Source organism: Megalops cyprinoides, chromosome 10 (assembly GCF_013368585.1).
Source record: "Megalops cyprinoides isolate fMegCyp1 chromosome 10, fMegCyp1.pri, whole genome shotgun sequence".
Taxonomy (NCBI): domain Eukaryota; kingdom Metazoa; phylum Chordata; class Actinopteri; order Elopiformes; family Megalopidae; genus Megalops; species Megalops cyprinoides.
The window spans coordinates 34,128,218-34,151,208 of NC_050592.1; the positions used below are offsets into that span (position 1 = coordinate 34,128,218).

The following is a 22,991-nucleotide window of genomic DNA, read 5'->3' on the forward strand; positions in this document are numbered from 1 at the left end:
ATTTGTCCAGTGGCGGATATACTGTAATTGGTGTGAGAGGAAATAGTAAAAGAAATTTGGGGCCCAGAGTCCTCCGTATTGTTTGAGCTTTTGGAGGGTGGATAGTTTAATTTGTGGTTTTTGGTGTTTCCAGTAAAATCTAGTGACTGCACTATTGAGAGAGGAGAACCAGCCCAGGGGAGGGGTGACAGGGGTCATGGCAAAGGGGTACTTTATTTTTGGGAGGATGTTCATTTTAATGGTTGAAATTCGGCCAATTAGAGATAGTGGTAATTTATTCCATCTTTCCAGATTGTCTTTTATTTCTTGTAGTAGGGGGGTATAGTTAAGTTTGAATAATTTGTTTACATTTGGAGAAATGTGGATTCCAGGGTATGTAATAGATTTTGCTGTTTGTTTGAAGAGGGGGACCCCAGCCTCAACATCCCAGTTGAATTTGGATATATCAATCTCTGATTTTGTCCAGTTGATGGAGTAGCCAGACACCCTACTATAATTACTGATCAGATTATGGACTGCTGGAAGTGAGGATGAGGGGTTTGTAATGTATAACAGAATGTCATCGGCATACAGTCTGATTTTATAGCGGTGTGAGTTTGATTGGATGCCTGAGATCAGGTCACATTGCCTAATGGAAGCAACCAGTGGGTCAATGAAAAGTGGGGATAGAGGGCATCCTTGTCTGGTACCTCTTTGTAACTGATATAACTGATATAAGTCCATTGGTTATAACAGATGCAGTGGGTGAATTGTACAGTGTTTTAATCCAATTGGTGAAATATGACCGGAATCCAAAGTGATTAAGGGAGGTGAAGAGAAAGGACCAATCTACCCTGTCGAACGCCTTTTCGGCATTAAGGGTTGCTATGATGAATAGTGGATTGTTTGAGGAAGTGCTATTTTTATAGAAATTGATCAGGTTTATACTCTTCGTGTGTTTTCTGAGGAATGCCTCCCCCTGATGAAGCCGGTTTGATCTATATGTATTAATGATGAAATGACAGATTCCAGTCTGACTGATAAAGCCTTGCTAATAATTTTCGTGTCTGTGTTGATTAATGATATGGGGCGATAGTTGGAGCACTGAATGGGGTTGTAAGATTTTGGTCCAGATCTCTAAACTAACTCACTCAGTGCAGCATAAGATAGCACAGATCCTCTCACTTAAGGTATGCTAATACCTGTATTCATTTGTCTAGATGGCCTTATTGTAACCACAGTTCTGCTCACAGACTTCAATTGTCACTTTGGCCGTGGCTGGCCATTGCAGTAACTGGTACTTCTAAAGAAACCGGTGATGGGTGATTGAGAACTGTTCTTGCTAGGGAAGATAATGCAATTACCAGACCCCCTGTATTTCACCACCGTATGCTAATTATTGTCGATCCTGATCAAAGCTCTGTATCAGTATAAAGAATGCTTTCGCTGAGTGCTCGGGGGTCAGACTGACTCCGCTGAACCCAGAGTGCGTTTTCACGTATTTCTGACAACTGCCGCTCCTGTAAATAAAGAAGTCTTTTCTGCGAAGATCGGAATTGCGCCTTGTTTTTCCCTACAGGGTCCAGGGTTTTGGGATGAGTGTAATATAGGCAGTGTTCATATGATGGGGAATAGTGGTATTTTGGCTTTCAGATATCACTTTAAAAAACAAAGGTCAAAGGAGAGGCCAAAACTGTTTATAAAATTCTGCAGGGTAGCCATCTGGTCCAGGTGATTTATTGTTAGGCATGAGATGAAGCGCTCTGGTGATTTCTTCTAAGGAGAGAGCTACCTCTAGATCTTCTGCTTGGGTTTGAGTTAGTTTAGGCAGGGAGACATTCCTGAGAAATCTTTCAGCATCTTTAGACGAGGAGTTCTGGTCTGAAGTGTAAAGATTTGAGTAAAAAGATCTAAAAGAGTCATTAATTATGGATGGGTTTTGAGTTATATTTCCGGTTGACTCCATGATTGAGGTAATGATAGATTTCTCTGTTTGTTGCTTTAACTGATTTGCTAATAGTTTACCTGTTTTATTTCCAAATTCAAAATGTTGCTGTCGGAGTTTGAGGAGAATGCCTTCAGTTTTCTTGTTTAATATGTTGTTTAACTCATATTGTTTTCAGGAGTTCCTTCATTACTGAATCGGTAGGCGCGTGAGAGGCCAGAAGGTCCAATCTCTTCGCCTCTTTTGCAGGTTGTTTTCTTTTGCAATTTCTTCTTTCTTTTTGTATGTACAGTATGATATAATTTTCCCCCTCATGACTGTCTTTGCAGTTTCCCATAGTGTACATGCTGTTATTCCAGGAGTGTTATTCTATAGTGATTTCTATAAAGGATGCCCATTCATGTTTGAAGTAGTTGTGAAATTATTTGTCTTTAAGTAATGAGTTATTGAAGCGCCATCTGGGAGGAGGGAGGGGCTGATGTTCCATATTTAAAACAGAAGACTGTTTTAGTTAAGGCCTAAGACATTATATTTCTTTAAATGTGTATCAAAACAGAACACTTATTGAAGTGGTCTTGAATCCAAGTGTAAACACAGGTCACAGAAACTAGGGTAAAAATCACAGAACACAAACAGGCTTGGACAAAAGTACACACAAACAAATAATGGTAACTGAAGACTGAGCAAGGACAGGAAAAAAGGGCAGAACTTAAACTAGAAAAGTGCATGGCCTGAAGAAAATGCATAGTGTGATTACAACCCGGCAGCGAAAACATGCAAACGAACGTAAGACATGAGACAGTCGCTAGGATGTGGCTAGTTGGTTGCAAGGCTGTTGTTAGGTGGTTGCCAGGGTGTAACTCGGTGGTTGCTAGGCTGTTGCGAGGTGGTTGCTAAGGTATATAAGGTGGTTGCTAGGGCGTTGTGGTGAGTGTTGGTCACATGACCAAAAGCAGCATATCAGGTCCTGGGGCTATTGATCAAATGGTGACCGTGTGGTAAGACTTTGAAAAATGAACTGAAGTAAATGGGAGGATGGAAGGATGAATAAATGAGTAAAAGACAAGTGCAGGGTCAGTATGGGTTTCAGTGAGTGTTGGGTAGCATGACCTGAGCCAGCATGTGAGGTACTGTGACCGTAGGCCGAAAGGTGACCGCGTGGTAAGACTGAATTGAATGAATTGAAGTCAACGGAAGGATGGAGGGAGGAGTGAACAACAAAAAGACGAGTGCGGGTCAGTGTGGTTTTCAATGAGTGTTGGGTGATTTCACCTGAGGCAGCACACTGTATGTGGTATGGTGGCTGTCAGGTGAAAGGTGACCAAGCGGTAAGACCTTAAAAATGAACTGAGGTGAATAGGATGATGGAGGGATGAGTGAACGACAAAAAGATGAGTGCGGGTCAGTATGGCTTTCAATGAGTATTGGGTGGCATGACCTGAGGCAGCATATGAGGTACTGTGACCATAGGCCGAAAGGTGACTGCGTGGTAAGAATTTGAAAAATGAATTGAAGTCAATGGGAGGATGGAGGGATGAGTGAATTACAAAAAGACGAGTGCAGGTCAAGACGGTCTTGGATGAGTGTTGGGTGATTTGTCCCGAGGCAACATGTGAGAGGTATGGTGGCTATGGGGTGAAAATTGACTGAGTGTAAGGGGGATGATTTTGAAAATGAATGGGAGTCTATGGGAAAAAGGGATGAAAAAATGACAAAAACCGGAAAATGAGTGTGGATACGGCTTAGATGTATACAAGCAACCCAATCAGGGTCAGACTGGAGGGGTTACAGTTGGTTTGGGGTCGATATCTCAAAAACTGTGGGAGGAGAAGCGGTACAAAATTTGGTGGAATAAGAAGAAGAATAAAACTATCGGATAACAATAGTGTGCTTAACAGTGAACACAAATGCAAACAATAACTAATCAACACAAGTGAGACACATTAACTAAACGAGACACAAAGAACACAAAGGAACTATGGCTGCATTCGAATACTCAGTATGCACCAACTTAAGAACATACTACCCAACCGTTACTGTATTATGTTCTATGAGTATGCGAGCAAGAGTCAGTAAGGACACAATTCGGATGTACTCCGCCGCCATCTTACCTGTCCTTTGACCTCTGATGTTTACGTTTTAAAAATCAGTCTGCTTTACTTAGCTGATTGTCAACCTGAGGTAAAACGAAAAGCTAACATTACATAACGGGCCAATTGATTTGTTAGCTTAACCAAGTTGACTACACCGCCGTCTTCTTTCTCTTTTTCTCGGGGTATTTTTCTTCTTTGGTTAATCAGGCTCCAGCTGACTTATGGGATAGCGTAGTGTAGTACGTTTGCATACTTCGGATGTAGTAGGTCATCTGGGTACCGTTAAATACCGTTAAGTACTATTAAATGCCCACTGAGTATTCGGACACCCTACGGATTGTGACGTACTACTTTTTGCGTACTATATAGTATGGCAGTATGAGTATTCAGGTGCAGCCTATATGGTTATCTGGTGGCCAACCCTGGAAGCAGCAGCTGCATTTGTGACAGGTCATTAGCTGCCATACCTTATCTGTGACAAGGTATGATGAGTCATGCATTCTGATATGCCTCTTTTGGCACCACTGTTGTACTCAGCTGTTAGTTGAATGACTGTAGCCCGTATGTTACTCTGCGTGCTAGTCTCTGTCAACCTCTTTCATCAATGCTCTGCTTCCAACCACAGGACCACCATCAGCTGAATGTTATCTGGGTGGTGAAACCCAGCAGGGAAGCTGTTTCTGATATGCTCATCCTGGCCCGTCTGGAGCCCTCCCCGTGTTCAAAGACATGTTCGTCTTCAATTTTTGTCTGGTCCATTTGAGGGGGTTTGCATAACCTTCTGTATTGCACACACACAATCTGTAGGTACCTGCCTACCTGCTTTAAAGAGCATTGTTTGAACATGTGATGCTGTCACTAATTTCACACTCTGTTTCATGGAAGAGGAAGGGGTGCCTAATAAGGTAACAACTCAGTGTGTGTATATATGGATTATTGACATGACCAACCAGTTTCCAATGTGCGTAATGGTACAATCACAGATCACTGAAGGTGCTGCTTGTGTGCAGCTCTTTGCCTATAGGTGTGCTCATGTGATCGTTCTTACCTGATGAATGCTGAATGGTCAAAACATTGGCACAGCTCATAGGTAAAGTCAAATAATCACTTATGAGTGTGGGTATAATTTTACATCTGCCCAGGAAACACTGAAGCTAAATGTACGGGAAGTGTGAAAAGATGTCACATGGAAATGTTTTTTTTTTCTTTTTTGTCAGCATTTTGTGACAGTAGCCTCAAAACAAACTCACTGCCCCCATTTACTTTTACATTTGGTTGCCATGGTTGTTCATCAGATTCTCTTATCCCGAATGATTTAGATTTAGTTACATTTAGATTTAGTTAGATGTAGATTTAGTTACAATTCTTACATGTTATCCATTTATATAGCTCAATAATTACAGGGGCCATTGTTGGTTAAGTACCTTGTCCAGGTACTTTATACTGTACATTGTAGGTTAAGTACCTTGCTCACCATTTTGAAAAAAAAGTACAACATCAGTACTTCAACAGGGAATCAAACCAACAACCTCTGGGGTAGACGTCCTGCTCTTGACCACTATACCATACTGCTGCCACCAAAACAGCATTTGTTGCACAGCAAAAGTGCCACCACATTGAATATAAAAACAGGGTAGCACAATCTCTTCATTAGAATCACAAGACATGATTGGGCTGTTGAAAGACAATTGAGAAATATTTATCAATAAGATGCTTTCCGATAATCAACTAAAGGAAACACATAACAGCTTTGGAAACCCCTTTGGAGACCTCTTCACTTTTTTCACATTTTGTTGTGTTAAAGACTTAATCTAAAATTAATCTTTTGGCCATCACTCTACACACAATCACCCAGAATATCAAAGCAAAAACTGTGTGTATACAAATGTATAAAAAAATAAAAACTGAAATATCTCATTAATAAAAGTATTCAAACTCTTTGCTATGGCATTCCAGATTGAGCTCAGTTGCTTCCTGTTTGTTCTGATTATCATTGGAGTCCACCTGTGCCAAACGACTTGAGTAGACATGATTTAGAAAGGCACACACCTGTGAATGTAAGGTCTCACAGTTCACAGTGCATGTCAGATAAAAAACCAAGCCATAGAGTCCAAAGAACTCTCTGTGGACCTCTGCAACAAAGATGGGTCATGCGTATAACACCATTTTTAAAGCTTTGAATGTTCCCCAGAGTACAGTGGGCTCCATCATTGTGAAATGGAAGAAGTTTGGAACCACCAGGACTCTTAGAGCTGGCTGTCCAGCCAAACTCAGTAACCGGGCAAGAAGGACCTTGGTCAGGGAGCTGACCAAGAACCCAATGGGCAGTCTACAGAGCTTCAGAAGTCCTACAGATATGGGAAAACTTAACTGAAGCCACTCCTGACTAAAAGGTATATGACAGCCCATCTGGACTTTGCCAAATGGCAAAGGGCATGAGGAAAAGAAAAGGCGATTCTCTGGTCTGATGAGGCAAAGATTGACTCAAAGCATACAGCCAAGACCGCTACGGCCCGGGTTTGATCCCGACCGTGTCACCGGGAGCTCACGGGCGGAACACATTGGCTTCGTTCCGCCGGGGAAAGGGGTGGGTACGTCGGCAGGGGCTTCGGTTCCATTAGCAACAGCGACCCCTGCTGGTCGATCGGGCGCCTGTTATCTACGTGCCAAAGCTGCATATGAAATGTCTTCCTCCGACTTATCTCTGTGCTAGCAGTGCGAAAAGAAGCAGCAGCTGACATCACGTGTCTCGGAGGAGGGCACGTGCTTGTCCACGCTCTCCCGGATTGACAGTGGGGGTTGTGCAATGGGACCGAATATCGATGACAAATTGGGCATTCCAAATTAGGGAGAAAATGGAAAAATTAAAAAAAGCATACAGCCAAGACAATGCTGGAGTGGCTTCTGGAGAAGTCTCTGAATGTCCTTGAGTGGCTCAGCCAAAGTCTGGACTTCAACCGCATTGGACATCTGTGGAGAGAGCTGAGGATGACAGTTTGCAAACCCTTCCAATCCAATCTGACTGAGCTTTAGAAGATCTGCCAGGAAGAATGGGAGAAATTGCCCAAATCCAGGTGCGCAAAGTTGGTAGAGACTTATACCCAAGAAGGCTTGAAGCTGTGATTGCTGCTAAAGTTGCTTCTACAAAGTACTGAAGAAAGGGTCTGAATACATACGTAAAGGAGATATTTCAATTTTTGTTTTTTAATACATTTGCAAAAATTTCTAAAATGTTTTTGATTTGTCATCAATGTGTCATTATTGTGTGTAGATTGATAAAAAGAATACATGTAATCAATTTTAGGTTGAGTCTTTAACACAAAGTATGCAAAAAGTGAAGGGGTCTGAATAATTTCTGAAGCCACTGTAAATGTTGCTTTGGGACAATGTGTAATTACTAATCATCTGCAGTGGGGAAATCGGTTGTTGGATTATTATTGCCATTCAGTTTACATTTTAATTTTGCAGATGTAATGTTACATTATGTGAAATGGATAACAGAAAGATTGGAATCTAAATTGTCACATTTCGTCCAGGATCAAGTAGTTCTCATCTCTCAACTTCTGTGGTTATAATAATTAAGGAATAATTAAAACGATGATCATCATTATAATGATAATATTGGCGTCAACGACGAAGACGATGATGATGAATTATAGAAGTATCAGTCGTACTAGTCGAACAGTTATTGTTTACAATTTTGGGATACAATCATTTGTGACACTTCATATGTAGTTCCACTAGATGTCGCCTTTTCCCCGTGTGGCTGCTCCGGCTTCCGAAAGCTGCTAGGTGATTTGCGGTTCAGCGGATGTCATGTGAGGAGGGGCTCCTCTTCATCAGTAGCGCAGTGCTGGTGCAGCTCGGGGCTTGAATGGGTGTGTGATTGTTCCGGCGGCTCATTCTCGCGAGGTGAGCAGCCTAAATCTAAGTCTGTCCCGTTGCCCAGTAGCTGTGGAGTCCTCTCTTCCGCCTGGTTATTACTCAATGTATGCTTTCTTCAGTCCTGTTCATCATAAGGGGGACGAAAGTAGACGGGGATGCGCCGAACGACATCTCAAAGAGGAGGAAACATGTAAGCAGGCATTTGGAACAGCACCTGATACTCTAAAGAAGGGACCGCTTCCCCCATTCACCCCGCACTTTTTGTTTTAATTTAAATTCAGTCTTCTGTTTTTTGTGCTCCTGGTTGATTTCGGTGTTGGACGTAATCATCGACACAAATTTGCAAAAATGAGCGAGGAAATATCGGATGTTCCCAAAGAGCTGCTTGGTAAGATAACTGATCGTGGGACCTAGCTAGCTAACGTTGTAGCCTAACATTTTTATGACTAAAATCAATGTAATTGTGCATCATGGTGGATGTCTTTTGTTAATGACTGTTGCAATTGCAATTGAAATGATTTTTAACTACTTTTGCATGACAAGTTTTGAATTTGATCGATTTTGCGAACAAAGCGACAATGGTGATATATGCGTCCTCATCTGTTATAGCTTGCTGTAATGCACATCCATACGGGATTTGCTTAACCCAGTGGCTAATGTTTTGCGTTCGGAACGGCGTTAAGGGGTTCACAGTCGAAAACTTGGCTGTCACCCCAATTAGAATTATTGGTTTTAATAATACATCTCTGTACCAACCGATATCAGTACCCTTGTCTCTCATTCATCCTAATTGACAGCCTCACTCCAAATACCCGTGTATTATAAAGGTTTAGACTATAGTCGTTTTAGATGTAATAATTTGGTTATTAGCCGATCATTTGTAAAAAGTTGGGCAGAATCACGCGGATTGACTTCTTCTCATGGATATTTTAAACTCGAGAATTTCGCTCAGTAAGCACTGTTTTCGTTATTCCGTGATTTATCATGTACGTCTCACTATAAGACCGCGATCATTGGATATATTTAGAACACCATTTTAAAACATTGCTATTTTCGTGATCACTCGTCACTTCTTTCAAAGAAAACCTGATCATTTTTGTATCGTGTGTTGTGCCATACACCTGCCTGTACGCAATACTAATCCAGTAGCATGAGTATATTTTTTGCTGTTCAGTTGTTTAGCCATTCGGGAATTGTTTTGGTCTGGTGGTTCTACTACAGTAGTTCGTACTCCTCAGCTGATCCTCGGAGCGGGGCGGATCTGACAGATCTGTAGGCTATGCTCAGTAGTTACAGAGCGCGCATTTAATGTAGTAAATTTACACTATCGCAAATCAGAATTTCGTTAAAACACCCCAATTCATAGTTGATAATGGATGTGCCAAGTGCATCTATCAATGTAGAGGACAGTTATTTTTAATTGATTTGCGAAGGGACACCTTACACACAATGTGGTTATAAACTACATTTCTGTTTATTTATTGTCACCTGTTTATTTATTGTTGTAGATCCAGCTTTCTGTCTGGGATTAGAAATTCCCCAGAATGAAAATGGTCATGAACGTTCTTAGCAAGACTTGTCTCAGAAATTCAGGGAAGGCAGGTTATCACACAGTCCACCTCATCTAAGCCTAATGCATTCTCGTCACACAGAACAATGTGGGTCTTCTGCCGAGATTAATGAGCAAGCAGATCTTAAACAAACACACTGAGTACCACAAGGTAATCTTGCCTAAGCACCATAATAACACATCATGCGCTGAAGAAATTCACTACTGGGTCTCCTGTGTATTCAGCGTGAGAACTGGCATTATGCAAAACTGTCCAATTTGTAGTGTTTCTATGAAAATTCCATGGGCATGGGGAAAAACGGGCATTTCTGAAGACAGCTCCATTTCTTCGCATTGGATGGCCACAGATGACTGCTCTAATGCGGTAAACCTTTATGGCTGAGTGTGCAACCGGCCCTCGGTGCCAGCCCTGTGTGTCTCATCCGACCATACTGCTGTGTCCATTCTGGATCATTCCGATCCCCTGACTCTGCGGTCCTCTCGTCTTCCTTCACCTGCTCGCTAGGTGGGAGATTGCTTGCTTTAATCAGAACTTGCACTTTTTGGTTTCTTTGCCTCTTTGTTTTTTGGGTTCATTATGTCTTGTTGGGAGGATTTTATTTTTGTTTTTTTATATGTTTTTATGGGTTTAAAAAATACAGTGATTGGTGAAAAAGGAAGAAAATGTCTGAAGACTCCAACACATCATGGTTTTGGAACACAGTATCCACAGTGAGCAGGGACATCGAGTGACATATAATTGGACACAATTGCAGATGGTTTGTATTTCACCCGTTAACTGCTGTTCTCTTCCATCTCAGCATCATGCACCATATGGCTCACTGTAGAGTATGTTGATCTGCATAATATGTGTTTGCACTGGAACACCAAAATGAATCATATCTGAAAATATCTGATGAAACATTTTCCATGAGTGTTGTTTTTAGATTATCACAGGTTAAAACCAAAAATTTAACAAACAAGCCGTTACATTCACTTAACAAACATGCACCCATTCCTCTGATTTTCTTTCTCTTCTGTTGTTAATCCAGAGGTTTCTGGTTTGATTCCCACGTTGGGCAGTGCCATTGTAACCGTGAGCATGGAGCTTAGCCTGAACTGATTTAGAAAATTCCCAGGTGTCTAAATAGATAGCATTAAAAAATTTAAGTCTCTGGATAAGATTTGGTAAAAAAAACAATCCACAGTGTATGGGTGTGAAATTCACACCTAAACACATCGCAGTGTATAAGAACATACTTGTGGAAATTCAAGCGGGCCCATTAGTAGTAAAGCTAGGCTACCACGTTTCATGGGATTGTCCCCGATTGTGCACCAACTTGTTTAGTGTCACAGCAAGCCTCAAATGGGCCCTGCAGCTCCAACAGGGATTATGTGCAAGCTCATATTATGATGTCTGGGTGCAGATATCCAGACTAACAATTAGACATGTTTTGGGAAATTTTCAGTGTCAGATTTTTTTAACAATTAATTGCTGCTACAAGTAATACAATTTATTATTATCATTATTTTATTGTTGTTGTTATTATGACAAACCATGGTGTGATTTTGAAGGTTTTGAAAGCAGTCCAAGTTAATTTGTTGAATTTTGGTGACCACTACTGATACTGTAGATGTTGTCGGCTGTATCAGTCCGTCAGTTACACTGGCTGATACCCATCCTTTCCAATTTATAGATGCTATTCCAAATCGGCGCCTATAAATCAATAGTGCCTCTAGCTGCTTTGTTGACACTGCTGAAAGTTACTAGTCAGGTAACTTGCTAGTTCAGACCACAGGACACTTTATTGGAAGGAGTTCAAAGCAACTCAGAACAAAACTCATTTATGAACGCTAAAATAATAAACAAGTAAATTCAGGTTGTATTGGTGTAAGTAAATTCAGGTTGTATTGTGAAATATTGCTCTGTTCAAAAATCATTTTTGCATTATTTTTTTAAGTAGTTTTGCATTTTGTCATTTTAATTTAATTATAAAAAATATATCGTGTGTAATTTTCATACACTTTTCATGATATTATTCATGTCAGATATTGGCCAAGGTATTGTTGATTCTCTTCTATAAAATGTGGCCATTGGTTTTGGTCCTGAAAAATTACAGATGTACCTGCTAGCCGTAGCAGAGTCTATTCTGTAGCCCCCAATCAGGCCATCCCTAATTTAAATCTGGAGCAACATTAAACAGTGACATCTATTAAATATTCATGATTTATGTTCCAATTAAAAGCAAAGACCCCCTGCTGGTGTCAGAAGCTGGAACACCCACCCTGCTAAAGGTAAGCCAAGTTTAGACGTGCTAAAAAAGAAGAGGAGACATGTTCTTGGGGGAGGGGGTGTTCTGGGGGCATGGACTTCTGGTCTCCTGTGCAAGGTCTTGAGTGTTAACAGGAATGCATTAGAAACAATTTGTGCAGTCAATGAGGAACAGAGAGTGGCCACATTTTTGGCCTGAAGGCTACAGAAAGGCCAGCATTATCCATCCAAATGGGTCCCATTGTTCTTTTCAAGATCAGGGAAAACCACCAAGGTGGTCACCTGTGCTCTTTGTGTGTATATGTGTATATGTGTGTACGTGTGTGCGTGTGTACATGTATGTGTGTTGGAGGGCTAGAGAAGAGGAACAGCTTGTCTGTGGAGTTGTCTGAAATATGTGTTGCTGTTCCTTCACAGCAAGCGCAGTACTGGCAGGTGTGCTGCCATTAAGGTCCTAATCATTTCACACAGTGAATGACCTGCTGTTTATAAAACACGAGCCAGACATATTTTACAGTGTGTCACACTACAGTTGCTAAGTGTTTAATCAGGTATGTTAATACATTTTACAAAAAAAATACTAAAATATGTTTTCAGAATAAATCAAAATACATTTTGTTTGAAAATCATGTACTAATTACAAAGGGCAAATTACATATGTCACATTTTATATATCTTCCATTTGTACTTCTGGATGTGTTTTGAAGTTCAGTGCTTTCCTCTAGGGTGACTTGGGGCAAAACATTCAAAAACCCACTACCCTTACCAACTATGTGTAAATGAGCTGTTGTAATATTGAGTAAGACTCATTTAAAATGTCTGTGTGGAGCATAATTTATTTCTCATAAGTGATGCATTCATCTTGCAACCCACCCAGAACCCCTTCATGTCTTGTAAGTGGGTTGTGGGCACTTGAATGGGAACCTGTGCTTCAGAGTACTGTTTTAGAAGTCTTGTCCAATAAATCTAACTGTTTCACCTGCAATGAGGGTGGTAAACCTCACTAAAAGTTTTATGAGTGTTGAAGTATTCCAACATGGTGTAGATATTTGCTACAGCTAGTGATGATAGTTTGATTCTAAACACGAGTCTGAAAGAAAAGAGTTTTTTTAACATGCCTTACTGAAGAGTTTCAACAGGTGTAGACAACAGGACTTTGGGGTTTCCAGGGGGTGCATCAGCTGGTTGGTGATGCAATTTGACTGTTTTCACATTGTCATCCTGACTAGGTTTCTCTGTAGCCTAGTGGTTAAGGAGCCAGACTTGTAACTGAAAGGTTGCTGGTTCAATTCCCTCTTGGGCCACTGCTGCTGTACCCTTGGGCAAGGTACTTAACCTGCAATTGCCTCAGTAAATATCCAGTTATATAAGTGGATAACATTGTAAAAACACTGTAACTGATGTAAGTCGCTCTGGATAAGAGCGTCTGCAAAATGCCAATAATGTAATGAAATTAGGTCTGCAGCAAAAAAACAGACTTGACTCGTTTCTCCCATACGTCAACTTTCTTTGCTGAAGAATGCTTCCCAAAACTGGAAAAAAATTATTTAAACTGTGGAACATATGGCAGATACAAGTGGTTACAGCGCCTTGTTTCACTGACAGGAGTGTGAAAATTTATCCCCATGCAGGAGATGAAAAGGGCCCTGTTAACACCACCCTGTCCCAATGTGACTGCGAGAAAATATGAAACGCAATGTAGCCAATGTGGAGTTTACTACGTAGCGACAGGAAGGAGCTGGACAGTGTAAAGTGAGGAGATAATGCTAATTAGACGGGAAACTGTAAAAAAAAAAAAATAAAAATAATATATATATATATATATAATATTTATATATAGTGATTTCTTCAGGGTGCAATGATTCTATGATCCCTCTGTGCTGAATATTGAAGAATGCAGAATTGACAGACAATATTATTATGGCACTGTGATTTTGCTCATGATTGAGCTAAGCTCCCATTAGTAAAGTATCTAGTAAGACCCAAAAGACCTAAATTGTTGTGTGTTCATATTGGTCAATGTGCATTAAAATATTTTAATGCTTTGTAGTTCCTTACATATTATATAGAATGACTTCAGCATTGATTGATAGTGTAATTGCTGTTAATCATATTCCAAAATGTTTGTCCTGCTAATAAATATTGACTTGTCATTTCACAATACGATACAGACTTTTCAAAAGTGATTCTTTCCTACTATGGATCAATGGACGTTTCCTCCAAAAAATCTGTACAGTATGTGATGACTGAAGTGGCTTAGAGTGGAGAGACGTGGTGAGGCAACTGTACCGACATGTTGCACATCTAATGGGAGGGAGGGCTACTCTTGCTCTTAACCTGCACTGCATCAATAAATCCTCAGCTGTGCAAGTGGGTGGTATGTGTAATCAGTGCTTAATGTAATAGCTGGAATGGCAGGCACTTTGCTGAGCAGCACAAAGTACTGAAAATCTCACACAGTCAGTGTGCGGACTACGGGGGGTCTCGGGTGGTCTGAGACCCCTTGATTGACACTTGAGACCCCCTGAAAGCCTCAACAGCAAAATTTTGGGGGGTCTCTGGAAAAATCTTTGAAAAATTATTTGTCACTTTCGATTCTCACTAAAAATGTCTTTTAACCCTTAAAGCCAGACAGACGCAGCCTGTGTCCAAATTCACATCACTTCTTCTTGGTTGAATTGCTCACAAAGTATTCATCGCTAACGATGCTAGTTGCTTGTCTATGCGACGAAGTGTTGGCGAGAAAAATAATTTTGAATTTACATCAAATTTAATCATAGTTACAATCTGCGTACAGCTCTGCATCCATCTATACACCCATTACTCTTGTTTGAATTACTCATGAACTCGTCATTGCATAGATGTGGAACACATGTCACAAGAAAGAGCGGAACTGGAGCTTTGTAATGATGCTAGTCACATATTTGTACATACTGAAGTAATCACGTTATGAAGACAGATCAAAATTCTGCAAAGTAATATCTTCACTAATTTCTTCACCCATTTTCACACTCCTGCTTCTCAGTTGAATAAGTCACAAAGTCCCTATCACTTCATAACCGCATATCAAAATAAACAGCAGAACTTACCCTTTCCAATGATAGGCCTACTAGTTGTTCCTCTGTGCAACAAAGCGTTGTCGAGAAGTCCGGTTTTGAAATCACAGCAAATTTCTGCATTGTCTCCAACATAGGGCCGACATTACATCCCACTTTGTATGAAAAATAAACACAAAATAATGTATTTGCTTTTCATTGCTGTGATTCAAACGTTGTGGTCAAAAGCCATCTCCCAGCACCCTCCTGTTTTGTTTTTTCTCTCGGGAAACTCCCGTAATTTCCATGGCAAACTTTATTATGGATAATCGTCATACACTAATCCATAAGTTTTGTATGTTTGTCTGGCGTTACCCAAGTTGTCAGATCATCTATGAAACACAATCTACACACACAATCCATACACTACATACAATTATTTATTTACTTGTTTATTTCCTATCCACAACCCCCCGCTGAAAAAAACTCCCTTATTTTGAAACCTAAATCTTGGCAGGTATGGGTAGGGGGGACCCCCTGACTGCCACCGGCTATTTTGCACACTCCTCACAGTGTTGTCATTACATGCATTACATGCATTTACATTACATTACATGCATTTGTTGTCAGTTAAACTGTGTTTAGTTAATTCATAGCGCAACCCTGTCAGTACCTAATACATATAGTCATAATATTTTCCAGTAAGGAGTAACAAAGGGCTAGTCTATTCATAAGTCTATCTGCAGTGTGATTTGTGGTTAACTTTGATGAAGGGATCCACGCAACCTGTTTGTTTGCTTTTTTATGCCTAAGGTCTAAGCTGTAATAATTCACGATGTGATCTATTGCAAAAAGAGTGTCCCTTCCAGACTTTGTATTTCAACACTGAGGACAAAGCCCATTGTGGTTAGATTTAGCAGTGGTGGTGGGGGCGGTTGTCAGTGTAGTTTGTTAGAAAGGTGATGTAGTTGTAACTGTTGCAGCAGTCATATACCGTACCCAGGCCATTTGCAAGGGAAATCTTGCTGGCTTATAGTGCTGGTTGGAGGTCGTTCTGTTGGCGTTCACCTAATGTTGTTCTCTGCTCTGTGTCTCACAGAGAGTGTGAAGGATGCGGTGGGCAGGAAGGTCAGGCTGTCTGTGAAGAAGAAAGTCAAGCTGGAGGTCAAAGGGGACAAAGTGGAGAACCGAGTGCTGGTAAGGCTTCAATTTCCTGTCTCTCCTATCTGTCCATTCCATTTCCTGTCTGCAGCAGCGGGAGCTGTATACCAGTAGCCCGCAAAGCTTTGTTCAAGGATCACACGTTCACTCCTGATATTGTAAAGCCTTGTTGTTCTATGTTTGTAAATGTTGCTGTACTCTTTCTCACTGTGTCTCTCCCCCTCTTTGCTCTCTTCCACTGTCCACTCCCCGTCCGTCTTTACGAATGAATGTCAGTTTTGTCAAAGCTTTCATGGTCAGTGTTTAACATGCACAGCAGGGAGGCTCAAAAATGCACTGAGCATTCCCACTGGAATAAAGGAGAGGAGTGGCTGTTGAAATTTGAAATGTCATTGGACATTAGGGTGGATGGTTGCCTAATAAGATAACTCATATAAACCCTGTGGGGTGGGGGGGGGGGGGTGCTCAGTTGTCTATATTTTAATGGTAATGCTGTGGAGGAACTTAATCTCAACCATTTGCAGCTCTGCTGAAAAGTACCTGCAGTTAACAAATAATGAGTAGGAAGCTGTTTCTAGTCTGTCAACTGTCTTTGTGTGGGCAGCAAGCATGTAGTGAACTGAATAATTGATACCCAGTTATTAAAAATGTATACTGTCATTTTCTGCCTTTAATGAGATGAAGTGCAAGCATATTTGTCCAAGGCCCTGAATTCAGACTGATCTCAGTCTTAATCAGGGATTTGGGTGAGTGATTTTGTTACATGCCATTGTACTTAATGTCCGTGGCGCACACAACTGAAAGCTAAGGTGCTTAGTTTTCAGGTGTGCCCTCTGCCTCTGTGAGCATGTAGGAATAGCAACTGTACCAAAGATGTGGTGGCTCTTGTGCATGTTTTCAGCACTGCTTTTTTAAGTACGTATACATGGGCATATGTTTACAAGTATACATACATGACATGGGTCATTTAAGGCCAGATTCAGTTTAGCTGCAAGGCACTTTGTGGTATTAAATAGCAAATGAAGCAGGTTCTACCGTCCATTTTTTTGTGAGTCATGCAGTGTTTTTCAGTAATTTGAGAAAACATTTTCAGCACGGCACTGGTCATTGCAGCTACGTGTGACGAACAGAGACTTGTGGTCTTTAATGTGGTCTGACATTTTTTTAAATGTACTGTTGTTCTTGTGACTATATTACATATACTAAAGTATTTTTGTCTTGTTAGTGCTTCTGGATAAGAGTGTCTGCCACATGAGCACATAAATGTGAATGTTCAGCAAAGCTTTATACTGTATTCTCAAGCTGTTTTCACATATGAACTTCGGACAATGTCCAGAGAATCAGGTCCAGAAATTGGCCGGAGTTGCCCTTTCACATGTGTAGCACACAACAGCAGCTTGTCCGTGTCAGGCGCGTTCTCACCTACTGGAAATACTCCGGTTTGGTTTAGGTGAGGCGTGGCGCCTGGGTAGAGCGTGCAGGAGGCAGGATATGATGCAAAAAATGCTCTGCAGAAATCTACTACACAAGTATATACTGTATACTGCATGCTGTTTTTCAGTGTAGTATCCAGTATGCGACCATTAATAATTACATTTGTAGTAGGTTACATTGTCGCGTGAAATCATTGCGAGTTTAGAAATGTCCAGCTTTCCTCGTGGTATTTTCCAGTTAGACGCCACTTGCATTCTCACGAGTGAAAAGTATTGACGAGTTCACAAAAAGTATTCGCTAGTTTAAGTATTTTTAGGCTTTTTCTTTTCAATGTCTTACCTTTCGGTGGTACGGGCACATAATGTGGCACGGAGGAGGAGAAGGCAAACATAGCTATTGTACTTTTGGGTAGCCTATAAAAAATATCACACATAGCCATCCAAATTGTGCTACCGGTACACATAATTTATTATTAATTATACATTTATTATAACAGGTAAGTTTTTGTTGTCCGCTATGTAATGTTAGGTCACCAGGTCACCTATCTCAGTGTACCTATCACTATTACTTAGCTACAGCTTTACAGCTTAGCTAGCTACTGACCAGATAATAAACTACTAACCAACGTTATTAATCATCATAAGAGACAAGTTCTGGCAGTATAGCTATAGCTAACTATCTCTTTAATGATCACTGGGCTCAAAATAGCATGTATTGGGACGTATCTGCAATGTTAATGAAGGAGTGGAAAGCAATATACAGGCATGCAGAAAAGAGTACGAAGCAGATGTTTGTATTCTTCCGGTTTCGCGCCAGTCGCATGATAGAAAGATAGAAACGTCATCAACACGCCCACTCACTCACCGCGGATTCTCCAGAAAATGACCTGCTCTATTCACACATGGACTGAATCCGACATTAGATGGACTTTGTACTAGGGAGCTGGCAGAGTGAGGTTCGTCTTATGTCCAGTCCGACTGATTCTGACATTTGTGTTCTCACATACAGCTCCTCTGGGTAATGGCTAGATAAGTTCTGGCTTACGGTGCATGTCTGAAAGGGGCTTCAGTTGCACACTGTGGTCATCCTAATTCCGAAGAAGTTAAGTCTGAATACCAATGTGTTACACCGTAAAGTCAGAGATGGATTGAGTCCTGCTACTCATCAGTGTGAGGCCATGCTCCATTTAACATAGTACTTGCGCTGTACTGTTAAATCTCTCCCTGTCGGCTGAAGATGGCTGAAGTGTTGCTGTGTCTCTGCTGAAATCGCACCATGCGTTTCCTGCAGTTGGGTAATTCCTCCGTGGTGTTCTCGCTCCCGGTGCCAGCTCACACCTGGAGTACTTGTGAAATGAATTTGTCTGTCTCAGGGGGCTCGTCAGTGCCACTCTAGCGTACGCCTGCGCTCTGTGATGCTAATGAGAGAGCGTGTGTAGTGTTTTTTGGAGGGGGGATTGCAGGCCATTTCTACTTTCCACTGGTGGCTGATAAATTCAGGTTGTTCTCACCCCTTTGGCTGAGGTTAATTTCTCTGAGGGAAGTCAATCTTTAATTGCCCCCAGCTTGACCAGCTTTCAACATTTAGGTCTATTCACCTGTGCTGTGTGTCATGTCATCGATAATACCGGAACACTTTTCCAGTATAGAGTTTAGTGCAGATGATTATGTTAAACCTAAATGAAGTGTGAATGACCATATTATGTTTAGATGAAGGTGAATGGATGAATGAATTACTGAATGAATCAATGAGTGAGTGAATTAATGATTTGTTGGTATGAGAGCTGTAAATCTGAAGAATGACAGCGCCACTCCTGTTGGGTGAGACACGACCGCACAACTTCCTTTCGGGGTGAACGATGATGTTTGTCTTCAGTTTGTCACAGACACGCTCGTGCATGCCCATCTTTAAAAGTCTCAACGTCAGCTCAGGTGTGTTTACGTTTCAATATTAAGATGTATCCCAAACGGCCCCTTAAATGTGTCTTTGGCAGACGGTGCCCCTCGCTAATTTTCTAACAGAGTTGCAATTGCTGGGCGAGGCTGAACTGTCACAAATGCAAGATGGGGTGAGTAGGGGTAGTAGGTGGTAGTAGGTAGTAAGTACGCCTGAGGGCGTACTCACACTAGGCCTGGTTGCCTTGTACCATGCCTGAGCACGATTGTCCCCCCTCCCCACTCCTCCGCTGCCCTGTGCTCACATTGAGCCTAACGTTCTGGGCCCGAGCACACTTACATCATCACGATGCGACTTTTTGTGCTGAAGTGCTCTTGCACAGCACAATGGAGTTCATGATTGCACTTACTTCTTATTTGGAGTGACACACAGCCCTCTCACATGCCTTATAGTAATTGTGCTGCGCGTATAAGAAGTTTTTTATGGAGACAGCTGACATTTCAGTCATTATGCTAAGGGACAGACCAATATTTTGTGTCAGATTACAGTAGCCTAATCACAATAATGTTAGCTAATGTTAACTAGTTAGAGCTACTACTTGTGTGTGCGCTACTGTCATCATTACAACAACAAACATCTTCTATTACTGCTTAGATACACTGCTTACACTTTTAAATCGAGAATATTTGGGTTAATAACGGGTCTGGTTCTCACCTTATTGATGAACGTGAATTGTAGTCTGCGAGTAAAGAAGTCCAAATTCCTCCCTCAACGTCAGCTGCCTCCGTAAAAATCTTATATGTGCAGCACGATTAACTGAAAATCGCTGCGTTGCATTATCGATGCTAACTGGCTGGTGAGCTAACATTAGCTATCTAGCGATAGATTTGACAACCATAGCTAGTTAGCTAACAGGCTACCTATCTGAACGATTGTTGAAGACTAGCTACTTAAACAGGTTGGCTGCTTCATTCATAATACTCTGACTAAGCCCCTGACAACAGCAATGCTTACATTGCCACGTGAAGTATGGTTAGTTTTATCTTGCTTGCTAGTAATCAAGCTAATGTGGGGATCCACAGAGTTATTTTTGTTATATTTAAGGAAGTCAGCTAGCTAATCAAATGGTGGTTTAGAGGAATTATGACTGGGCGTGTAACTAACAGATATCCAGCTAACTGCTGCTATAACAGATATATTTGTTAAATGGGACATTCGCATCATTGACGTCTTGTTCGATTTCTGTGCTTGGGCACGGTTAGCGATCACATTGATGTGTACCGTGCCCGAGTCCAACTGAATCGTGCTCGAGCCCACCTCTTCAAGCGGGCCCGGGCACAGTTCAGCGTACCGAGCGATCACACTAGTCAAACGAACTGGACTTTGGGGGTCAAACGTGCGGTATGGATCACCTAATGTGAGTACACCCAGTTTTAGAGATTGTAAGTTCAGTTAGCATTTAAACAGCCCCACAATTCAGTGGCTTGCATGTTTGACATATGCAGTTAGCTTCTACCTGCCCTGACTTGCCCTGGCTAAAGCAAACCACACTGCAGAGAGCTGTTCATATATGAAGAGATAGCAGAACCTCTCTTCATCTGGTCACTTAGCCTCCTTGTCTAAAGGGTAAACTCTTGAGTCCTCTTCACCAACAGGTGCAAGTCTGAGTGCTTCTTTGTCCCAGTCACATAGCCTATAAAGCTGTCTCTGGTGGTTATAATGCACATTGAAGTGTTTAAGCCTGAACCAGTTGGGGAGGTGTAGTAGACTGTTTAAGCCTGTGAAGCCTGTTAAGCCACAGCACTTGGTATTTATACTTTGAGTGCTAATCTGATGAGGGTTCGAAGCGAACATTTCCGTGAGGGTCAGTTCCAGTACTGAGACCTGAGGCACGAGAATGACCCGTCTGTCAGTGTGGTCATTTGCGCTTCAGTCACTGAACAGTTAAATCATAGCTCAGAAGTATTTGCTTTTCAAAGGGTAAGAGAATATTTAGGGAGGAAGTAGCAGAGAGAAACACAAACAAAGAAACAGCAACCTTCCTGTTTCTCAGCCAATGACCACAGTCTTCTGTACAAGGGGAGTATGCACATGAGCATGGGCCAATGGTCTGTCTCCTTTAAACACTCGCTACCTGTTTGCTTACTTCTTTGGCATGTGCAGTATTTGCAGGGTGCATTTAGCTTCCTTTCAGGGCCTTGAGACTGAAGCACAGAGTCAGCCTAAGGCTAGACATTGCACTGTACAGCTTACTCATCTCCACCCAGGGGCGTAGCCCTTTCGCAGTTTCCATTTTGTTTGCATTTATTTTATCCTCACTTGGCACAGCTCATTAATGGACATTCATTGCATAGAAAACACTTCTATTCAACAGATGAAAATACAATTTTGTGAGGGGGTGGAGCTTACAAACTCTGTGCTGAGTTCATCGGGTTAGTGGGAGCTGCGGGCCAAGCTCCAAATTTTACTTGTATTAAGTGATTATTGTTATCAGAATTTCATGCCGTATCATCATCCCCCTCCTCACTCTTAATTTGCTTAAGGGATACAACGGCTGCATTTCCATGAGAAACTGCAGGCATAACTCAGATGGCTTTCAATAGAACCTTCTGTTTTAGACATTCTATTACGCTGGCCTTCATTCTAGAATCTGCTACTACATTTAAATATGCTTAACTCAGTTGGCTTTGTGCCTTTGTAAAAAGGTTAGAGTGATATACTATAAAGACATAGGGGCAATATACTCTAACAGACATTACAGTTATATGCTGTGAAGACAATACAATGATGTGCTGTAAAGACATTAGAGTGATATGTTTCCTTTCTGCATGTGGCATATGAAGTAACAGAACCACAGAGACAGGCACTCCAATACATTGCCGTATCAGGAGAACAGTAGGAACATCCCAGTGGCTGGGTGAGCAGTATCAGGTGAGCTGGTGGGAGAGAAGCTGTCTGTGAGCATGGGCCTGCAGTATAAATGTATGTGGAGGATCCTGCCAGGGACCTGAGGCTTTCATCAGTAATCAAACACAGCATGCACTCGAGTAGGACAGCATTCCTCAGCCACCCTGAGTGGGAGGCTAGGCCTCGCGCTCCAGGTGCCTCCCAAAACAATGCCTCAAGGCCTAATCAATCTGCCACTGGAGTCTTTAACTGTGCTGTCCCTGAGGTTTTTATCTCTGCTGTCATTGGGGTCTTTAACTGTGCCCTGTCACTGGGTCTTTAACTGTGCTCTGTCACTTTTGCAAACAGCATTGCCTTTTCTGTGAAAGCTCTCATCTGAAAAAAGCAAACAGCACCAGGAATATTTGTGTCCCTCTAAATGGTTCACCTGTCACTGAGTTATTGTCTCACCTGCAGTATTTATTTATGAATACAGTTTTCTTTGGTTTCATTTTTATTTTCCTCATGTCTGGCCTATAGTATTTGGCATTGTGATTGAGCATTCCTCTCTTCCCCCAAATGGTGGATTGCATATGAGAGGGTTCAGTGAATTCTGAGTGTGGAAGGTGGGAAGGGTAAGAACTGCAGCCTAGCGCCCACTCCAACACTCTTGTGTTTACACAAGCCTGTGTTTTTTCCAGGATTGAGGCCGCTGGGTGAAGTTTGGGGTGGGGGAAGGCTGTGGGGGCACAGCGAGTCTCTGTGAGTTTACCAAAGAGCCTTGGAGGCCAAGCGTGAACAGTTCTGTTTGTTTGTTCTTTAATGTGGGCGGCCGCTTTGCTCTGTTTTTCCCCTT

At 41.7% G+C, this 22,991-nt stretch overlaps 1 protein-coding gene across 6 annotated transcripts in view; it reads left to right on the plus strand.

Annotated features, from left to right (window-relative positions):
* Positions 1-7,887: 7,887 nt before the first annotated feature.
* Positions 7,888-22,991, plus strand: part of LOC118784638 (F-actin-uncapping protein LRRC16A-like) — a 114,092-nt gene continuing 98,988 nt past the window's right edge. For all 6 annotated transcript variants that reach the window (XM_036538973.1, XM_036538974.1, XM_036538976.1 and 3 more), the window contains exons 1-2: positions 7,888-8,290; positions 15,858-15,955. In XM_036538973.1, the coding sequence (XP_036394866.1) occupies positions 8,251-8,290; positions 15,858-15,955 (138 nt within the window). In that variant the 5' untranslated portion in view covers positions 7,888-8,250. The remainder of the gene's footprint in view (positions 8,291-15,857; positions 15,956-22,991) is intronic.